Below are 22,978 nucleotides of genomic sequence, written 5' to 3' on the forward strand. Positions count from 1 at the left end.
TAATGTAGTATGTGGCAACTCAGCCTGAGTTCCAACCAGGCCACACACTAACGCATTTCCATCCACCCATCGGAGCTTAACTTTGGGGATGGATACCACATTAGATACATGCTTATAATAGTTTTAGCCACTAATTCTTTTTTTTTTTTTCAAAAAAGAAGATGTAAGTCATGGAATTATAATGAATTTACAGCAGTGCTGTAAATTGTCCTAATCCATAGACTGTCTGTAAATGTGGAGAATAAATGGATATAAATTAATATAAAGGAATATAAAATGTAAATAAGTGAATAATATTACAATCCTATCATGGTCACATACATACATTACAATATGGCTGTACAATCTACTCAATTTAGGTTGGTTAGTGCAAAAATGAAAATATCTTATGACAAACGGAAAGACTGATTTTAAGGTGTTTGATGTTTGGCTCACTTTAAAATATTCTTAGCTCTAATAACGCATCCACCCAGTGTGTCCATATTAAAATGTTATTAATACAGTGTCTATTATATAATTCTACGCACATGTCTGTACAATTTTGTCCACACTCAATAAACTGTGCAATCAGATTGTGACATGTGTGGCCAGTCTGTAAACATTATGGACTTTCATTGTTCATCTGTTCTATGGAAAAAGGCTCCAACCTGACAGGCAGCCTGAAAGGAGAGCCCAACGCCATCTAGTGGTCATGAGGCTGCAGGGCGTTGTTTTAGCATTTGTTCAATGTAGTGCACCACTGCTAAGCATACAGCCGTGACCAAAAGTTTGTCAGAATGACACAAATATTCATTTTCACAAAGTCTGCTGTCTCAGTGTTTATGATGGCAATTTGCATACACTCCAGAATGTTAAGTGATCAAATTAATTGCAATTAATTGCAAAGTCCCTCTTTTCCATGAACATGAACCCATAAAATAACATTTACACTGTATTTGTGAAGAAGGCTTCAGGGCACCCAAGAAAGTCCAGCAATGCAGGGACCATCTCTTACAGTTGATTCCGTTGTGATATCGGGGCACCACAAGTGCAGAGCTTTCTCAGGAATGGCAGCAGGCAGGTGATGGCCTGGTGTCAAGAAGGGCAGCAAAGAAGCAACTTCTCTCCAGAAAAACATCAGGGACAGACTGATATTCTGAAAAAGGTATAGGAATTGGACTGCTGAGACCTGTGGCATTTTCTCTGATGAATCCCCTTTCCGATTGTTTGGGGCATCCGGAAAAAACCTTGTCTGAAGAAGAACAGGTGAGCACTACCGACAGTAAAGCATCCTGAGACCATTCATGTGTGGGGTTGCTTCTCAGGCAAGAGAGTGGGCTCACTCACAATTTTGCAGAACACAGCCATGAATAAAGAATGGTACAAAAACTTTCTCTGAGAGCAACTTCTCCCAACCATCCAAGAACAGTTTGGTGATGAACAATGCCTTTTCCAGCATGATGGAGCACCTTGCCATAAGGGAAAAGTGTCAACTAATTGGCTTGGGGAACAAAATATCCAAATTTTGGGTCCATGGGCAGGAAACTCTCCAGACTTTAATCCCATTGAGAACTTGTGGGCAATCCTCAAGAGGTGGGTGAACAAAAGAACCCCCACAAATTCTGACAAACTCCAAGCAATTATTATGCAAGAATGGGCTGCAGTCAGTCAGGATGTGGCCCAGAGGTTGATTGACAGCATCCCAGGGCGATTTGCAGAGGTCTTGAAAAAGAAGGGTCAACACCAGTGGCGGCCCATCCATTAGAAGCACTGGAGCACCGCCTCCCCTATCCATGCGTTCATCCCCTAATCTACATTAGGGGCGCCAGATGCATGGATTCCAATGGGGGTGTTTTTTTAAGCACGTGATTAGAGCCAGAGTCTCTAATAGGCTTCAAAAAAGGGTGGGCTCAGGGCGCAGAGCAATGCGCTCCGACACTACCTAGTTGTGTGATAATAGCGAATTAATATTTGCTATTGTCACACTGAATCTGCTCCCCCCGAATCAGGAAGTGGGTCCTAATCCTCGTTTCCCAATTGGACAAAACAACATTGGACCACAACCTGGAGGCTATTGGAGGAGATGCAGCGGACAAAGCTGCCGTCCGGAGGGAAGCGCTGCCCGCGGGTAAGGGTGGAGCTCATTGACAGTTGTGGTGGTTGTGTGCGGACCCGACTGACCCATGGGGTTGGGGGTGGGGGCTGCGGGTAACCTGACTGGGGAGTGGCTGTGAGTGCATTGTTTGATGCCCCCCAAATATTCCACCAGCCGCCACTGGTCAACGATGCAAATATTGACTCTGCATAAACTTAATGTAATTGTCAATAAAAGCCTTTGACATATGCAATTCTTGTAATTATACTTCACTGTACCATAGTAACACCTGACAAAAAGATCTAAAAACACTGAGGCAGCAGACTTTGTGAAAATGAATATTTGTGTCATTCTCCAAATTTTTGGCCATGGCTGTAGACATATTCCTGCACAGTGTTCACTGCATTACAGCCTTTTAAAAACACATACAAAAACTGGATGCCCTACAAAACCCTTGCATTTATATTTACGTATAAGAAACGTTATGTACAAAATTTTAATAGTGTTATAGGATAAGTTCACTTTTTGACAAAAAATAATAAATGCACATTTCTTTGCAGGTAAAAAAATATGCACTTATTTTTGTTGACGGAGCCTGTAAAGCATTGCACCAGTAATCAGCAGATTGCTGTTGCCATGCAGGTCTTCTGCAGACCTTTAAGTGTATTTGCTTGCTCGTACCTCATACGAGCAAGCCGATACATTCTGACTGGAAGAATCAATGAACTACTACAGCGCTCATAGTGCCGTGGTAGTTAATAGAGAACTACAAGCCTACAGCCGCTAAGAGTGAGTTTTTTTTTTAGTTGTGGCAGCTATTCTGGAATTGCTGCACTTCTCTCTTCTCTTGCTAGGTGGCCGGGTATCTGGTGATATTAGATAAGACAAGGGTATTGCATGGACAGATTAGGAATAAATGGGGTGTCTCACCCAATGGGCAAGGATTTTTTTGGGTCCCTTGGCCTGCTGGGAGAACCTATTTATTTGGGTGGAGTCAGGTGATCGGGGGTTCTGTGCCTCCTGGACAGCTGTCTGGGTGGACATGTGCCGTATTTTCCCAGGCTGCTAGACCAGAAACCTAAGGCCTATCCTGGGGACATCTGGCTGTTAAGCGATCTGAGAGCCTATCAAGAAGTAGTGCAGTTTGGGACTGCGGGCTTGTAGTCCAACCAGACGTAACGGTTCTGCCAGTCGGGGAACCAGTCGTGGTTGAAGGTAGAGAGGAAGCTGTTGCCACAAAGGGACCATCCACCTTGCTACCAGAGACCACAGTGAGTGAGCCGAGGCCAGTACCAGAGCAGACTTCTCACCAGCCGGTGGACGGTGAAGAAGTGGGAAAGCATCAGCAAGTGCCAAGTCAGAGACCTAGCAGGACAGCAGAGGTGATGCTTGTGGAGTGCCAAGCTAGGGACCTAACGTGTCAGCAGGGGTGAAGCTTGAGGAGTATCTTGAGGAGTATCTGTGAGTACCAGACAGGGACCCAGCCGTGAAGCAGGGGTGATGCTTGAGGAAGATACTGAGTGCTACAGTGAAAGAGCTCAGGGGATCCAGTGGTTAGTGGATCTGAAGTCTAGTGAGAGAGACTGGGAGCTCATTGAGTGAAGACCCACATTGAGTGAGTGTGAGGTAAAGAGAACTGTTCGTGTTGCAGATAGTTGAATACCTTTACCGTTAGTAACAGCTACAAGATTGTTGCCATAAGAGACAGTGGTCCTAACTATACAGAAGTGGTATCCGGCTGGAGGCCTTCACCTGTAAAGCTATCTACCTATAGAAGTCTGGGAAGTTCTGCCAATTAACATTGTATCTACCTGTCATCGAGAGCAGTGATCACTGTCATGTGACCTGAAGCCCATCCCCCACAGTTAGAATCACTCCCTAGGATACATTTAACTCCTTCATCGCCCCCTAGTGGATAACCCCTTCACTGCCAGTGTCATTTATACAGTAATCAGTGCATTTTTATAGCTGTATAAATGACAATGGTCCCAAAATAGTGTCAAAAGTATCTGATGTGTCCGCCCTAATGTTGCAGTCTCGATAAAAATCGCAGATTGCCTCCATTATTAATAAAAAAAAAAGTAAAATAAAAATGCCATAAAACTATCCCCTATTTTGTAGATGCTATAACTTTTGCACAAACCAATCATTATTTGCTTATTGCGATTTTTTTTTTACCAAAAATATGTAGAATAAGAATACATATCAGCCTAAACTGAGGAAAAAATATGTTTTTTTATATATTTTTGGGGTATATTTATTATAGATACAGAAAAAAATCAGCGCAGTACAACCCCTTTACGAAAAGCTGCTGAACACCATATTTATTATAGCAAAAAGTAAAAAATAATGTGTTTTTTTCAAAATTGTCATTCTTTTTTGTTTATAGCGCAAAAAATAAAGGACGTCAATTTTGTTTGGGTGCAATGACGCATGATTGCGCAATTGTCAGTTAAAGTGACACAGTGCCGAATCGCAAAAAGTGCTCTGGTCAGGAACAGGGTAAATTCTTCTGGGGCTGAAGTGGTTAAAAAACTAAATCTTGCAGGGTTTGGCAGCCTTATCTTTCGAGTATCAAAATTCAAGATGGGATTGGATAAATCTGTAGTCAAAGATAAAACCCTTTTAGTACTCGCTACTCTGATATTCCTAATGATGACAGTGTGACTTTGTTTTGCATCTTATTATTCTTTGCTACATTACCAAACATTTTGGGCTAAAGAGGTTTATCCAGTGTTGTCCAGGATACAGGATTTATATAGTGCCAACCGTTTGAGTAGTGCTTTAAACTGTTTACCACATTCAAATTGCAGTACAAGAGGATTAGGATGGCCTGCTCGTGGGAGCTTACAATCTAAAAGGGAGGGACAAGTGGCACAGAAGGTAAAAACTGTGAGGGATAAGCTGATGAATAGATTAGAAGTATAGTTTCAAACAAAACTAAAAAAATTCCCAGTCCAACTCACCAGCCAGTTTGCTACCAACTGAATTCTCATGTCTAAAAGCAAAAACACACGTAAGCTGTAGAGCCACTTCATGGCACCCCGGTATTATCTGTAGTCCTAACGCTACAAATTTATGAGAGCCTCCATAGTAGAAGCACATGCATTCTAATGGGTAGATAGAGGGCAGGTGGGCCTGGAGGCAGCAGGGGTGCACTGGACAACCAGCACATAGCACAATGGCAGCAAAGGTGTCCAGTGCGCCCCCTCACCAATATAACCCCTGATTTTAACACATTTGGTTGGTAGTTGGCTGTCTGGTGAGTTGAGCTGGGGATTTTCGTTTCTTTTGTCTGACATGAGTCCAGCTTCCATGTGCTTCTTTATGCGAAGGCTAGAAGTACAGTTTATTGAGTGGAGGAGGGATAGGCTTCCCTGCAAAAATTAGTTTTCAAGGGTCACCAAAAAGTGGATAGAATAGGTTTGGGAGTTCCAGAGGATGTAAAAGGCTCTGGAGAAGTCCTGGAGACAAGCATGGAAGGAGGCGATGAGGGGAGTTGAAAGCAGGAGGTCTTGGGAGGAGAGAAGTAGACAGTTACATAGTTCCATAGTTGGTGAGGACACAAGTCCAACCTGTGTGTGTGCTTTTATGTCAGTATTACATTGTATATCCCTGTATGTTGTGGTCGTTCAGGTACTTATCTAATTGTTTTTTTTTTAATTATTGGTTCTCCCTGCTGTAACTACTGCCTGTGGAAGAGAATTCCACATCCTTACCGCTCTTACAGTAAGGAACACTCTACGCAGTTTAAGGTTAAAAAGCTTCTTTTCTTATTTTAGTGAATAGTCATGTGTCTTTTTGAATTCCCTTTTTTATCCCTATTGTGGGGTCACCGGTATGGTATTTGTACATTGAAATCATATCCCCTCCCAAGCGTCTCTTCTCCAGAGATAATAAGTTCAGTCTTGTTGATATTTTGAGAAGAGGTTGGTGATGTAGCTGGGGCAAAGTTGTGAACGGCTTTGTACAGTATGTTGCTAATATTTTATATGCTGGGCAAATAGAAGCCAGTGGAGGGATTGGCAGAGAGGAGCAGCAGCCACAGATCGGTTGGTAAGGTGAATGAGTCTGGCAGCAGTGTTCATGATCGATTGAGGAGGGCATACAGTAGTCTATGTAGAACTAGGCTAACGAAAAGGGTGTTGCAATATGGAGGCAGTAGATTAGTAGGGAGTGAAATAATAGCTTTGTGGTTATAGTTAACCGGTTCACAACTGTCCCGCACAGATTTAATGCAACAGGGCAGCTGCGGTATGTGATCTGGCACTTTGGGGTCTGGGGCACGCACGTGCGCCACCAGCGACTCACTCCTGCTGTGATTGGACACAGCAGGAGCCAATCAGCAGCTCCAGAAGATTCAATGCCACCTGGGACCCATAGATCGTTGACGAGAAAGGCAGAATGGCGGTCTGCCTGTGTAAACAAGGCAGATCACTGTTCTGCTAGTAGGGGAGACAGAGATCTTGTGTTTCTGCTAAGCAGGAACAAAGACCTGTCTTCTCACAGCCAAACCACCTCCACAATTAGAAAGCACACCCTAAGAGCACATTTAACCCTTTGATCTCCCTGATGTTAACCCCTGCCCTGCCAATGTCACTAGTACAGTGACAGTGCATTTTTTTTTAGCACTGATCACTCTATTGGTGTCACTGGTCCCCAAAAAGTGTCACTTAGGCCCCTTTCACACTGGCGGATCTGTAGGACGCCCCCTCTAGCTCAGCAGGGGATCACTCAGCTGATCCTCCGCTGAGCAGGCGAGTGACAGGTCTGTCTCTGCTCACTGTGCGGACCTGTCAGAGCCCCACTGTTCTCTATGGGGAGATTGGATAAAAACGGACAGCCTGTCAATTTTCATCCGATCCGATCCAACTGGACGGATGATGAACCTATCGCCATCCATCTGTTTTGAGCGAATCTTGTCGGATCAGATGGCAGGTGGGTGTCAGCGGACACATCTCCACTGACATCCGCCTCCCCATAGAAGTCAATAGGTGACTCGCTCGGATCCACCTAAAAAAACAGACAGGCAGATCTGAGGGGGTGGGTCGTGCGAAAAGGGCCTTAGTGTCCAATTTGTCCACTGCAATGTCGCAGTCCTGCTAAAAATCTTTGATTGCTGCCATTACTCGTTAAAATTTAAATAGCAATTCCATAAATCTATCCCATATTTTTTTACCAAAAATATGTAGCAGAATACATATTGGCCTAAATTGATGAAGAAATTTGATTTTTTACATTTTTTTATTGGGTGTGTTTTTATAGCAGAAAGTAAAAAATATTGTTTTTTTTAATCAAAATTGTCAGTCTTTTTTTGCTTATAGCGCAAAGAAAAACAAAAAAATGCAGAGGTGATCAAATACCACCAAAAGAAAGCTCTATTTGTGAGAAAAAAAGCACATCAATTTTATTTGGGTTACAGCGTTGCATGAACGCGCAATTGTCAGTTAAAGTAACGCAGCCGTATCGCAAAAAATGGCCTGGTCATGAAGGGGGGAGCTAAGGTGGCTAAGAAGGGACACATTTTCTTAATGGTGTAGGGATTAAGGTGGCAAGACATTGATGATATGGGTATTTGTTATTTCAAATAAAAAAAAAACGTTACAATCACTTTAACACATCAGGGCAGAGGCGTTTACTAGCCTGGATATCCTCTCCCAGGTCTCCTACCTGTTCACCACTGTTGTTCCTCACAGCAGGGCAGTAGGCGCGAGGTGGGCCAGGTCTGGACAGGAGGTGGGAGATGCCCAACATATTATGAGAGATTACCTGCTTGTTAATTTGAAAAGACTCCCCCTCTGTGTGCAGATCTACCCCAGCGGGAGCTGGGCATGAGGGTGGGGCCAACTTGCCCGGTGCACATGGAGCCTCTTGCTCTCTCTCACTTTTCTCCTTTCTCTCCTGTTAGCACCTGCTTACAGGCAGGACACCCGGGAGAGGACACTCGGGTGCTAAGTGGCATGGCCACAGTCTGGGCAGGACTGTTATTCAGTCCAGGTCCGCACCGAGCTCTGTCATTTAGTGATCCCTGGTTTATAAATACACCTAGCACCCTGGCATGTGTGGAGAAACTGATAGTTGTACTATTGATCTTGATGGTAAAGCTGAGGCTGGGGATCAGGGGAGAAGAACTATCACAAGCTCAATTTTTGACAGATTAAGTTTGAGTACTTTGTATGACATCTATAGGAGACTGAAGTGGTGAGATTATAGGCACGTGCCGTCTATATTTTCCACTGCAGGTGGCACTCAACCTCAGTGGCAATGCAGATGGGAGAGGAAGTTAAGAGAAGCTGTGTTTCTCTATGATTTCCTCGGTCATGTGGGCAATGATCCGATTGAATGCATATGCTCCATGTGACCCTGGTGGCCATCTTAAGTCAAGCAGAGTCTATTTAAGACCCTGACCCCTTGGCTTGGCACCCTTTCTGCAAGTGGACAGGTTAGGGACAAGTACCCCAACTGTCAAGCACAGTGCCAGTGATAGGTAGAGGTTCCAGTGGAGTAGGGAAAGAGCAGGGGCCACGTCTACTTTACCAGGAAACTTCCTGTTTGGGTCAGATCGGCCAGGCCACACTTCGCTCCTCGTGGCAGATGCTGTCAGCATCCATGAGTCTTTTAGGAATTGTCGATTCTCGTTCGCAGTTGTAAGTGGCACTGAACAAGTGAGCCTCCCCGGAGGACCTGTTTGTGGTGTTAAGCTGCTGTTTCAATACATCATTCTTTAAAAATTGGGACTCGGAGTGTTTACAAACTACCACACCACGCTGCACCTACCCAACAAGTGGATGAGTGGAGAGATAGATTTATGTGTCATCGGTGTAGAGATGGTATTGGAAGTCATGCAAGGTTATCAACTGGTCCAGGAAGGCAGTATAGAGAGAGAAGAGAGTATTTTTTTGGTGGAGAGTTGATCGTAGCTGTAGCTAAGCTGTGTGTACTGAGGAATTTTACCCCTATTTGTACTTCAATAAAAGTGATTTTAAGCTGTCAAGTCACGAGTTGCTGATCATATCTTATATGAATTGCTATTGCACGGTGTGTGGAGGCCAGGTAGCATGCACCGTTGCAGAGTCTTTCCATCTGATTGGCTGTGGGTTTAGTAGCGCTTCTAGTATTTTTAATTTGTGATTGCAGCTGGAAAACTGGAAATTCCTTTAGTTCTGATAAGAATCTGTAAACATTACATTTATCTGTTGTTAAATAATAATCCACCTCATAATTCATTCTTTTTATTGTATGTGTTATTATTATTATTATTATTATTTTATTTATTCATTGCATTTAACTAAGTTTGCATAAATGTTCATTAAAATGTGACATCTTTATGTTGTCATTGGTTACCATATAAACCTCAACACAATTACCTGGTGGAATCAAGGGTAACATAAATCACTAAGTATAAATGACAGGAATTAATATATTTATTTGTGTGTATTTTCCTGTTGTCATTGTATTCTACATATTATCTTTTTATGGATTCTGTTAACATTTGCCAAATTTCTCTGAAAGGATGAACATAAAGATGAAACTCATAGAACTTTGCCTCCTTCTGTGGTGTATCCTGTAACTCATAGGGCACCCTACGACGCTCCTTTGCTACTCCCTTCTCCTCCAAAAACACCGGCCTCCTTTCGAAAGACACACGTGAGTACGCACTTTTCAAGGGCAAATAGCAGCAAAAGGGGGGATGGGAGGGCAGTCAACTTTTGACAGGCAAAAAAGAGTCTCTACTCTGTTCATAACCTGCATATACTGTACAGTATATGGTCACTTGTCTCTATAATGTAAGATACATTTGAGAACTGCAAATACCATTCCATTTATTCCCAAATTATGACTTTTCTATCATGGCAAATTACCAGCTACCAATTTATTGCCCTGTTTTTATTACAGTTAAGCTACTCCCTAAATGGGAGTAACAATGGACATACATAACTGCATAATATTTTTTTTATTATGTAACTATGTAAAAGGCAGCCATGCGTGTCTCTTTATCTTCTGGTATGAGCATCCATATCATAGCGTTGAGCAGAACGGAAGCTAGAAGCTGATCAATAGCCTACTTTTACATGCATGCCAACGCGCAGCCAACAAGCAGCCCATACGTCCTAGGGTAACATTGGTGCTCCTGTAGAGGCACAGGCCCGATCAGCGTTGTCAATCCAAGGACAGGCCTTACTGGCACCATCAACGGGTTCAAAATTAATAAATACATTTGTATGTAAGGAAGGTTATATATAATATATTTTTTTTAAATGTTGATAATACATGCAAGTATATAATTATATATATTATATGTGTGTATATATATATATATATATATATATATATATATATATATATATATATATATATATATATATATATATATATATATATATATACACAAGACTGGCTGACTAAAGTCTAAAGTGACCATTCATGTTTAGGGATGTGCTGGACCTCTACCTCTTTGATGCCCAAGGACAGTTGCATTGAACTTGCATATCCAACCATCCTTTAGGATTCCAATCAACACCTGCCCATCCCATTGAATTTCCATGCAGGTGTTTTTCTTGCATTAATGTGTTTTGCATTATGACAGCCCATTCAAATTATTGGGCACCAAAACTGACCAAAAAGCATTAATGCCCTTTTTTTTCCAATTCATTTTTATTGCAAAGTGTACATGGTGTACACAAACATAAACATTGTCAAATAAATGTCAAAGAGCCGAAGCATCCTCCTATACATTACAGACCATAATGTAGTGACCGAGAAACAGCAAAATCAAGAAAAACTTGATTCAGGCTCTATCTATTAAAGCAACATGCCCTTTTTTATGATGAAGTAGATCATGGCTGGTGAGGGGGGCTGTATATAGCTGCTGAAGTGCTCATAGCATCTTCCTTCAGTATTCCTCTTAAGAGCTATCAGCCCTGATGAAACTAGTAGGCTGGCTCTTGGAAGGAGTAATGCAAATATCAAAATGCCTTCATGGTTGGGTGTCATGGGTGGGCATTTCTAGGCAGAGCACATTTGTATGCAGATCATTCTAGGTAATGCCCATGTGTGATGCTGAGCCTCCATGATGGAATGAACTGAAGTCCAATAAAAGAAAGCGATGAGCCAGGGACAGTAGGGCCCCTTTCACACAGACTCCAGTTTTATCTGTCTGCTGATCCCCTTCTGATCAGAGTAGAGCAGGCAGATAGCAGGTCCATATCTGCACTGTTTATGCAAGGTGGACACAGACAGAGCCCGCTCTGCTCTATGGGCAGCTGGGTGTAAAGGATTCTGCTGTTGGTTTACACCCAACTACATTCCGATCCGTTCTGCCTAGATGGAGTAGGATGGATTCCATTCCATTTTTTTTAGCGGACCTAATTGGATTGGATCTGAGGTAAACACGAGTAAATAGATAAAAGTCAGTTTACACCCGCTGGTCCATAGGGGTGAATGGGCTGTCTGATCAGGTCCACCTGAAAAACTGACAGGTGGACCTGATCAGAATACCTGTGAGAAAGGGGTCTAAAGCTGGCCATACACCAACATTTTCTTGTTCAACTTTTCTTTAGATTTACCAAAACTATATAGTATAAGGTCAAACAGCACATTGCTTTGAGCACCCTTTCAATTTGTATACAGTCAGGCAGGCCCTTGCACTACATAGTTGAAGGCAAATCTAAAGGAAATTGAATAAGATAATTGTGTGGTGTATGGCCAGCCTAAGGCCTGATTCATACCTATGAAATTTGCCTTTGATTAGTTTCTGCAGTGCTTTTAGGAGTGCATTTTGCATTTTTGCACATACATTTTTGACACTTTTTTGCACTTCTCTTGATGCATTTTGCATTTTTTATGTTTTTTTGGGGGGTTTTTTTGGCAAATTTGTTGTTGGGTGGATTAAAAAAACGCAAATCGTGGTAATATTGCGGCAAGAACGCACTACATGCTTTTCTGCAGCTTCTCCAGTTAAGTCCATTGAACCATAAATGCACTATTTTGCTCTTAAAAAAGTCCCTAAGCCCTGGTTCACACTAATGCGATGCACAAAATTCACTGCATTTCCCCACATCGCACTCTAATGCAAATGCACGGCATCTATGTGATTTGCTGCTGTTGTCAATGTTAGATTAACGACACCCCGAAACAGATAGCAAAACGCAGTGCAATTGCCAGAATTACATTGCATGGGTGTGAACACCCATTCAATGCGATTCAGGTGAAGGAAAAAAGGGTCTTGCACCATTTTGGTGCGGATGCGATGAAATTTGAGCCATACAAATGTATGGCTCAATTTGCGCCGCAAAGACATTGCATGTGATGTGTACATGCAATCACATGCAGTGTTTTACATGCACCCTTTCCAAAAACGCAGATGGTGTGCCATGAGAAACCATGTTAAATGTACTGTATTGTGTTTCTGCAAAAAACATTAAAAACACATAGATGTGAACTGAGCCTAAGGCTGGGGAGCAAAGTCCTGGATGTTGCTAGATGTCCTACAGTCAGAAAATTAATAAGGAACTGTCTGGCTTGCTGCAGCTTCTAATGCACACTGTGTACTGCTCACAGTATACAGTGAAATCAAAATACATATTTTCAGTACAAGAGAGGAACCTGTACAACTGTGCAAGACTGAAGGGAAGGCTATAGTTCAGCTTTCTTTTAAGAAAAATAAATTAATGTAGCGCAGACATTCATGTAGTGCACCTTATAGAAACAGAAGGAAGCAGCATGAAAGTTCAACATGCATAGCAAACTAGTACTGCAAGTCTGCAACATCAGTGTACAATCAGCTAGATAAATTCTGAGATCGTAATCGATATGCACCGTGCAAGTAAATCAGACCCCATGTGAATAATTACACTGAAAATAGATTGGACAGAGCAGTACATTTGAATTTCTAGGTGCGGAAGAAAGGAAGCCACTGCCATAAGGAACTTGTTGAAATTACGTAGGACGCATATCCCAACAAATGTGTAGGGGAAAGTGCACAGTGCATTCAGATAAAGGAAAGTACAAGAAGTGCAAGGAGCCGGCCTTTGTAACAGTGCTCATGATGAAAGAGGCAGGATGTCAGATTAGATGGCAATGCAGATTGTAGCAAAGTATGGAACATATCAAAAGAGAAATAACTCCAGGAAAAGAAAAATTTTAATGTGTATTTATAATTATTATTATTATTTTTTTTTTTTAGGTCTTGAATAGGGTGGAGAAAGATTAAAACCCACAGCAGGTTCTATTAGTGTCTAAAGCTCCAGTAAAGAGATGTCACCTGACTTCCTGTGCCAGGGACAATATTTTCACTGGAAATTAAGGAAAATCTCCAGCAACACAGAAAGTAGTAAAAAAAAGTTTTTCCTGACAGACTCCATGGCAGCCTATGTGTGGGTTTACCCTGCCTCCTCTCCAATGCTATAGGACCCCCATTCCCATAAAGTCCTCTATGGACCCTATGTGCTTACCTACACAGTGGTGGATTGATGTTCCAGTCTTCAGGAATAAGCCCCAAGCACAAGCGGCTGGATTCGGGCATCAGGGATAAAAGCGGTGCAGCAGCCCAGGGTCCAGCCACGGGTGGGCGAGTGGTGTTTCAGGTGGTAAATCCCTGTGATAATGGGTGGCCTTTATATGGCTGCGATGAACGTCCTCCCAGTGGAGCTGCCTGGCAAAGGTCTGGAAGATGGAGTACCTCAGGATGACAAGCCTCCATGGCAGCTGTCTGTGTTCATTTGCTATTTACGCATCCCTGGCTCTAGTTGTCAGCCTCTCATGGCGGCTAGAACGCTCCTACATTCCAGGCCTCTGTGGTGCTTCTGTGTGGCGGCGGGTGTCCCCGTGCATGCGCAAAGCCTCAGGCAATATCGAGGCTTGGTTCCTTGCATGAGCCATCTGTCTGGGACACGGCGGCCATGCAGGCGTCCATTGTTCAGCAGTGTCTGCTCGTGCGAGATGGAGGCGCAGTGCTGAGGAGATTGAGGGGGAATAGGATAGTCAGCATAGGCAGTCTTTAAGGGATCCCAGATCCATAGCAAATTCAATCAGTTACATCAGCATCAGGTGCCTGCCGATTCAAGACTGATTCATTTTTATGAATGTGAGCCTATCAACAGAGTCTGTGGACAGACACACTCTTTGATCCGTTATAAACCCTCCAGCAGCACTGAATGTGCATTCAGAAAGCACACTGGATGCAGGACAGGCCAGTAGCTCAATTGCATAATGAGCAAGTTCTGGCCAGTTGTCCATCCTCAAGACCCAGTGAATGCTCTGTTTGAAAGGTCTCAAAGTCTGCTCTTGTCCCTAGATATTCCTGCACCATATAATGCAGATGCTGGTGATGGTTGCTTGAACCGATCAGACCTTGGCGCTGAGGACTGAAAATTTGTTTAAAGGTATTGGTCAGCCGGCCACCTTCTCCATCACTCTTCCTCTGACTGACCAAAGCCTCAGCAACACATTGTCCAGCACCAGGGAATGGTAACCTCTCAGGGTCTGGAAATGCATTGCAAAAATCTTTAAGGCCTCCTGAAGATGTTTCATCCTTTGCTCCCTCTGCGAACGCAGGATGAGTTCTGCAACCTTACCCTTGTAACGTGGATCAAGAAGGGTTGCCAGCCAGTAATGATCCCACTCCTTGATACCACAAATCCTAGGGCCCTTTAGCAGGCTTTGCAGAACCAGGGAGGCCATGCATTCAATTCTGAGTCCTCTGGGTCACTAAGGATCACATTATCCATAACTATCTCCTCCCAGCCACGTACAACTCCTTGGGTTTCTGGGGACTTAAAACCATCCTTTGAAGACTGCTGTTGAGTGTTATCCTCTATATCCATACTGGCACAATCCTCCTCCTCTTTTCCTAACTGTGTGTTTAGTGGGCCCGCAGGAATGCTATCTGGATAAAGGAGGTCTTAAGAGGAAAGGAAGTCCTCCTCTTCCTCCTGCTGTTCTGCCTCAAGTGTCCATGATTCCATGAAGCGTGTGCTCCAGCAGGAAGACTAGAGAGACAGTGTCACTGATGCATGCATTATCGTTGCTCACCATCTTTGTGGCCTCCTCAAATGGTGACAGGACAGTGCATGCATCCTTGATCAGTAGCCAGTGGCATGGAGAAAAGAAGCCAAGCCCCTCTGACCCTGTCCTAGGTGCCATACTCACACAGGTACTCATTAAAGTGGTTTGGTACCTGAAAATGAAACTTCATGTTATTAAAATCAACAGATAGCATACTTACCTAAACGAACCCTGAAAAAAAAAAATATTATTTACTTACCTTTTATTTCTGATGTTTCAGCTGACTTCCGGGTTGTCCTCCCGTGGGAGTAGGCGTGGCTATCGTCCTCGCAATGGTCCCTGGGAAATTTGTAAGCTATTTCCCAAGAATCCATGGGGGACAATGAAATTGCGAAATCTCGCGAGATTTCGTTAGGACGCCGGTCACGTGACGAGGGCGTGTACGAATTTGCCATTTTTAAAGTGGGCAGGCAGCTGTATCTGCCATTACCACTATTGCACACTGAGCATGTGCAAGATGGAGCGGAGCATGCTGGGAGCCAGACGTCATCATATACCAGGAAGTAAATGCCTGTGGGCTTCAGACGCCCACAGTTAAAATGGAAAACGCCAGAGCAGGTTTTAATAAGTCATCCTGAGGAAAAGATTCGTCGCGCCGGGGGTCAAATAAACGCCGGACGTGGATGCCAATCGAAGGTAGCACTCGCCCACCTGTGACACAGGTAAGAAAAAAAAAAAAGAGCGGAATCCCGCTTTAATGGCCCTCTGCTGTGTGTGCAGCCGCTGCAGCATTTCCAGCATTGAGTTCCACCTGGTGGGCATGTCACAAATGAGGAGGTTGGTGGGCAGGTTGCATTCACTTTGAATGTCAGCCAGCTGAGCGGAAGGAAAGGTAACATCTCTGCCCATGTCTGCTGGACCATGAGTCAGTGGTAATATGAACCTTACTGCTGACCGCCCTGTCCAACGAGGCCAAAACATTGCCTTCCACATGCCGGTAGAGAGCCGGAATGGCCTTTCGGAAAATAAATTACGTTTGGGAACCTGCCACTGAGGTACAGCATATTCCACATACCATTTTACCAGCTGAAAAAGGCAGCAGTTGCAGTGCTAGCAATTTGACCAAGCTAGCATTTAGACACTGAGCATGTGGATGGCTGGGACTGAATTTCTTTTGACGGTTCAGCAACTGGGGTAGGGAAATTTTCCTGCTAAAATCAATTGGTGGTGTACTGCTAGCAGATTGGCTGCAAGTACTTGGGACACCTATTGCTATAAATTCATTACTCTTAGTGCAGGTTTGAGAGGCCTGGAGGTATAGTAGGGTGCCCTGCACCTGCGGAGCTCTGCGGTGTGATACAATAGGGTGGCTGCCCATAAGCTACCCCCTAGAGGACATCTTGCCTCGTTGAAGTTGTGCCTCCTCACTTTCCTCCTATCTTCTCTCAGGCACCCAAGTACAGTCAGTGACCACATCATCCCCTCCCTTCCCGTCACTGGAGCAAACTTGGCAGTATGCTGCAACTGGGGGAACATGACTGCCGGTTTCTTGCCCTTCTGTGGCACTCCCCTCTCTCTAGGCTCATGTTACTCCCTTCCTCAACCTGTGAACCAACATTGGAGCCTTCAAATCATTGCGTATCCCCAGCAGCATATAACCGACACTGTGGTAGAATAATTCTGGGGACTTCTCCATGCATGATGGTGGGGCTACGGAAGAAGTGACTGTGGACAAGGAGCCGGTGGAATAGGCCGCTTTGGCAGCTGCGTTGGAAGGAAAACTACTCTGAGCCCAGAGTGACTGAGGATGAGGAGGATGAGGGTGGCTTTGTTATCCACTCCACCAACTCTTCTGCATGTTGTGGCTCAATAACACGGGCAGCATTTCAGTGTGAGTTCGGGGGCGTTTTGAAAGACATCTGTGCAGGTTCATGCACAGATGTTTATTGAAATCGCCCCCAAAGTCTCCAAAAGTAGTGCAGGAACTACTTTTGGGAATCAGTGCCATGCCGCAATGTTGGCATTGCACCGATTTGGACGGTGCCATTGCCGGCAATAGACTACGATTTGGCATGTCAAATCGTATGTCAACTTGGCCCAATGTGAACGAAGGCTTAGGGTGACTGATATGCAAATACAGTCTGCCTATTACCTCTCAGTCTTCCAGATTGATATCTACCAATCATAGCGTTTTAAGATGTGCACAACTCCTCCCAATAGCCAATTCTCTGCTTGCATCAGGGCCAAAGGACTCCTCAGAGAATGTGAGGCTTGATGTTTTCAGGAAGCTACCCTGTTTCCCCGAAAATAAGACTTAGCGTGATTGTCGGAGATGGCTGCAATATAAGCCCTACACCCCAAATAATTATTTTCGTGGAAACAGGGTAAGGCTTATTTGGGGAGGGTAGAGCTTATATTGCAGCCATTACCGACAAACACGCTAGATCTTATTTTCGGGGAAGCAGGGTATGTATAGCACCCTGTCACCCCCTCATACTGATCATGATCTGCCTGCAATGCATAGCCAGGCACAGAGGCCCAATAATGATATTTTGAATAAGGTATGTAATGAAAAAGGGAAAGGTTTTATTTAAAAATGTCATTAGCATGTTGATGAGGAAGGGGGCCAGGGAAGGTAAAAATAATCAGATTAAACTTTGGTATTAACATATTTGCTGAGCTAACTCTTTTCTCATGCTAAGCATTAATGAGAAGAACCTGATACAGCTCTACTGTGTGTACATGGGGAGAACGTCACGTTTCTTGATTCATAATGTAAATTTTAGATGGAAACCATACCTCGACTGCTGGTCTTTTTAACTCTCCCCAGTATTTTTTTTCTTTCTAGGTTTCAGAGAAACCTCCAGCACAAGGGGACCTCATAATCGGTGCTGATAAAGAGAACAAACTCTTACCCTTACCTGGAATGGAGAAGATTGTTGTTACACTCCACTCAGCCAGACAGATCCCATTAAATAGTGCCGGTTCTGTGCCATCCCCATTTGTCAGTCTGTAAGTATGAGGTCATCATCCCACGAGCCCGCAGGGAGATTACATTTCCAGCTTCATTTCCAAATTACTGGATGTGGTGTTCTATGTTATCATTCTGAAAATCTCTATTGTATCAGGGTTTTCTAGCAAATATCTAATGAGAAAAAGTCATATGGTGAAACTTTATTTACTTAGGTATATGAATATCACAGTTTGTTTTACATTTGTACTTGGAACCACAAAGCAGAGAGATCAATAGCCAGCAATAAATGTCATTGTCAGGACCAGGTTTGAACCTGCAAACTCTGTGTCTGTCCATGTCCCTTCTTACTGAGCAACCTGGGATGCTGGACAACTCTATGGGCTATTCTTTGAATGATCTTCCTTTGAACTGTGTTTTTCTTACACTCTTTGCTCCTCTCATGAACTTCCTGATTTAAAGTGTTACTAAACCCACAACATTAAAATCAGTAATATGCAGTAAAGCATGCTTGTTATAAGCACTGTGGAATCTAAGGGGTTAATCCTCTGCATTGAGTAAAAAGGCTGTTTGATCCTGTCTTCCCTGATCCTCCCCTTCTTTCACTGACTCCAAAACAGGAGGTCCAGATAAGACAGAGTTACTGGAGTCAGACAGTACATGTTCAGTTTGGTGTGTATTGCTAGAGAGTTTTTTTCTTTTCTTGGGAGGGTGCATGTGATCAGCACAGGGCCAATCAGCACTGTCCAGACAGAGTGTCAGGAGTCCTGCATCCTAATAGGACAGCTCAGTGCAGTATAAAAACTCCTTCTGCAGGCTTTAACCAGTAACTGATATAAGTCACAAGACTGCTATATACTGCTGATGAGAAAAGGTATTTAGCTGTTTATATTTACTAAACTAATAGCATTTACATTTTCTGTGTACTGTGGGAAACCAGATAAAGTGAATGCAGGGTCCTGAGTTTAGTAACAATTTAACCACTTGCCGACCGCTGCATGCCGATATATGTAAGCACAATGGCAGCGGTGGGCAAATGGCAAACCTGTACGTCTCCTTTAATTGGCGGGGCTAGAAGGTGCTCACCCATCGCGTACAGCGGGGCCACTCCCGCAGGTCACGCGGACTCAATGTCCGCCGGTGTCCAGCGATCATGTCACGGAGCCGCAGAATGGGGATATGCCTATGTAAACAAGGCATTTCCCCATTCTGCCTAGTGACATGACAGGAATCTACTGCTCCCTGTCATCGGGAGCAGTGACCGCTGTCATGTCAGTGGTAGCCCATCCCCCCCAGTTAGAATCACTCCCTAGGACACACTTAACGCCTTCATCGCCCCCTAGCGTTTAACCCCTTCCCTGCCAGTGTCACTTACACAGTAATCAGTGCATTTTTATAGCACTAATTGCTGTATAAATTACAATGGTCCCAAAATAGTGTCAAAAGTGTTCCATGTGTCCGCCATAATGTCACAGTAATGATAATAATTTCTGATCGCCGCGATTTTTAATAAAAAAAAAATAATAATAAAAATGCCATAAAATTATCCCCTATTTTTTAGATCCTATAACTTTTGCGCGAACCAATCAATATACGCTTATTGAGATTTTTTTTTATCAAAAATATATAGAAGAATACATATTGGCCTTAACTGAGGAAAAAAAAATGTTTTTCTTATATATTTTTGGGGGATATTTATTAAAGCAAAAAGTAAAAAATATTGCTTTTTTTTTCAAAATTGTCACTCTTTTTTGTTTATAAAAATAAAAACCCCAGAGGTGATCAAATACCACCAAAAGAAAGCTCTATTTGTGGGAAAAATATTACATCAATTTTCTTTTTGGTGTAACGTCGCACGGCCGTGCAATTGTCAGTTAAATCGCCGCAGTGCCGAAAAGTGCTCTGGTCAGAAATAGGGTAAAATCTTCCGTGGCTGAAGCGATTAAGCCTTGTCTCGACACTTCCTGTTTGCCAGTTTTTTGCCCTCTCTCCAGCCAATATCTCACTCTTGTCAGTCCTGCTGCTGTCCATATCTTTGCTACCACTCGTTGCCGACCTTTGGCTTGTTCCTTGACTATGCTTCTGTCATGGTTATGCAGTGATCTTCCTGTTTGCTTACCTCCCCTCATGTGTTCAGACTAAGAGGCCAGCCACTTCCACCTGGTGGTTTTTATAACCTCTCCTCTAAGCATGGCTCCACCCCAGGCCCTATCAGGGAGCCCTATATTAACCTGTGCACTGCAAGCCAACAGTGCTGATCAACCATTGTGTATTCCTTTGTGTGTTCAACTTCCTGTTTCCTGCCGTGTGCTCTTCTGTTGTTCCGTTACCGACTTTGGCGTGTCTTTGACTATCCCTGTTTGCCTGTGATCCTGACCTTTTGGCGTGTCCCTATCTATTTCTGTCTGCTTGTGGCCCCGACCTTGGCTTTGTCCCTCACCATCCCTATCCTCCTGTTGCCTACTGTGGGTGTGAGCTGGGGGACCCTGGGGGTCATGACCTGGAGCCAGTTGCAGCCAAGTCCATACTCACCACTCGAGGCTCTGGTGAACACCTGCTGGCTCTTAGACTCTGCGCCCCAGGGAATCTTACGCTCTAACCCCGGTGGGACCTGTCTCCCGTCCGCAGCAGTCAGCCTTATGGTCCACAACCTTGCGGTGCACTCCTGATCCCTACGGTGTGCATCTGTCACCTCGCCTCAAGGTGACCTGACAGTTTGATCAGCCATGGACCCGGTTGACGTGCCACTTCCTGCAGTTGATCCATTGCAGAGCTTAGTTCGCAGACTTGAGACCCAAGATTTGCATCAGACTCAGGTGATGCGATTCCTTTAAGATCTGGCTTCCCGCTTCGAGCAGCTACAGGCTTCCTTGGGAACCCCGAACCTGCAGCCTCAAGTACAGTCAGCAGCTGCACCTATCACACCAGTCGCATCCACGCATGCATTATTACTGCCAGCTCCGTCCCGTTTCTCTGGGGACTCCAAGGCTTGCAGGGGGTTCCTTAGCCAGTGCACAATTCATTTTGAACTTCAGCCCCAAAACTTCCTGTCCAATCGGGCAAAAGTAGCATATATCATATCCCTCCTGTCCGGCGAGGCGCTAGCTTGGGCTGCCCCTCTGTGGGAACTGAATGATCCAGTGGTTTCTAGCCTGTCTGATTTCTTGAAACTTTTTCAGAATATCTTCGAGGAACCGGGTCGTGTCTCCTCAGCGGCTAGTGCTCTTTTACGTCTCCGTCAAGAGTCCGCGTCTGTGGGACAGTATGCTCTTCCGTACCATATCCTCTCAGCTGAATTGAGCTGGAATAATGAGGCCCTAGTTGCAACCTTTTTACATGGCCTCTCTGAAAGAGTGAAGGATAAATTAGCAGGAAGATCCCTTCCTGCTGATCTGGACAGTGTTATCACCTTGTGTAACCAGATTAATATTCGCTTTCAGGAGAGGGCCCTGGAAAAAAGACGCCAGCACTCCCCGTTCTTTAGGCAGCCTGAGCCCCCAGTCCCTTCTCTTCGATCCGAGGAGCACCCCCTGCCTACCGAGGAACCTATGCAGTTGGGCTGGACTAAGTTATCTCCCAAAGAACGTGCTAGGCGCAGAACTCTGGGCCTATGCCTCTATTGTGGGGCCAAAGGTCATTTCTGTGACACTTGTTCTCTTTGTCTGGAAAAACGCTCAGGGCTAATACATCTGGAAGGTGGAGTATTAGACCCTGAAATATCACCTTCACCTTCTCGTCTTCTCCTTTCTGTGTTGCTTTATGTCGGTGCTTCCTCTCGTTCGGTCTCAGCACATCTGGATTCCGGAGCCGCTGCCAATTTCATGGATTGGGAAACTGCATCCTCCATGAGACTTACCCTTTTGCCCCTTACAACACCATTGGTGGTCTTGGCGATTGTTGGCACGGTTCTCCCAGGGGGCCCTATCCGCTTTCAGACTCTTCCTGTTAAGATGTCAATAGGGACACTCCACCAGGAGTGGATATCCTTCCTTGTCTTACCTAAGCTTCATCTCCTATCATATTAGGTCTTCCTTGGTTACGGCTCCATTCTCCACACATTGACTGGTCTGCTGGACAGATCCTGGCTTGGGGTTCCTCCTGTTCCTCTTCCTGCCTATTCAAGGGTCCCCTAAAGGAGAAACTTCCTGTTACCACCATCCCAGTATCTTCTGCTCTTCCCGCTGTATATAGCGATCTCTGGGATGCGTCCTGCAATAGTCGGACTGATGCACTCTCTAGGTCATGTGGTACTCTGGATGAGGGGCCCACCTATGAACCTGAGTCGATCATTCACTTCAGTTCACATAACCATTTACTTAGCCTGTCCCTAATCTCCCTTGGACGCACAGCCAGGCTAACTTGTCTGCAAGTTCCACAGTTGCTATGCCCTGTGATGCGATTGAGATGGTCGCTACACCTGACAATACTATTCAGTTGACCTCTGCACCAGTTATGCCAGTCCAGCCCATGCTCAATGAGCTTCCTGCTTCTTGTTCAGCACCTTCGGTGACCTGGCCTCACCCTACTGCTACTATGTCTGTTCAAACCCGTTTTAGAGGCTCAATCCATCCTTTGGATAGAATACCTCATTCGGCCAGGAGGGGTTTTCAATCTTTTTCTCAGGGTTCTCTGCATTCTGTTGGTGTTGCAGCTATTCAGCTTGACTCTTGTGACATGTCACCTTCTAACCAACCTGACCTCAGGGATCCACTGACCTTTGCCCAGTCTGGTGGTCCTGTTATGGATGCCCAGCTCATCTTTAAGGGTGTGGGGGACCCTGCTCAGACTCCTGATCTTCTCATGCCCTTACCTATTCCTAAAAAGCCTTTAGTCCTCAAGTCCTCTCGTCCTATCCCTACCTCGGTTTCGGTCTCTGAGGATAATCTAAAATACGAGGTTAGTCAAGTTTTGGATTTCCGGCTCCGTAA

General features: G+C 44.4%; 1 protein-coding gene across 1 annotated transcript in view; it reads left to right on the plus strand.

The window, feature by feature from the left end:
- Nucleotides 1-22,978, plus strand: part of CCDC33 (coiled-coil domain containing 33) — a 214,027-nt gene that overhangs the window by 24,524 nt on the left and 166,525 nt on the right. Inside the window, exons 3-4 of the mRNA XM_077472696.1 lie at nucleotides 9,587-9,721; nucleotides 17,928-18,091. Of these exons, the coding sequence (XP_077328822.1) occupies nucleotides 9,587-9,721; nucleotides 17,928-18,091 (299 nt within the window). The remainder of the gene's footprint in view (nucleotides 1-9,586; nucleotides 9,722-17,927; nucleotides 18,092-22,978) is intronic.

Source organism: Lithobates pipiens, unplaced genomic scaffold (assembly GCF_037356315.1).
Source record: "Lithobates pipiens isolate NorthernLeopardFrog02 unplaced genomic scaffold, aLitPip1_a1.2 Scaffold_8, whole genome shotgun sequence".
Lineage (NCBI taxonomy): Eukaryota > Metazoa > Chordata > Amphibia > Anura > Ranidae > Lithobates > Lithobates pipiens.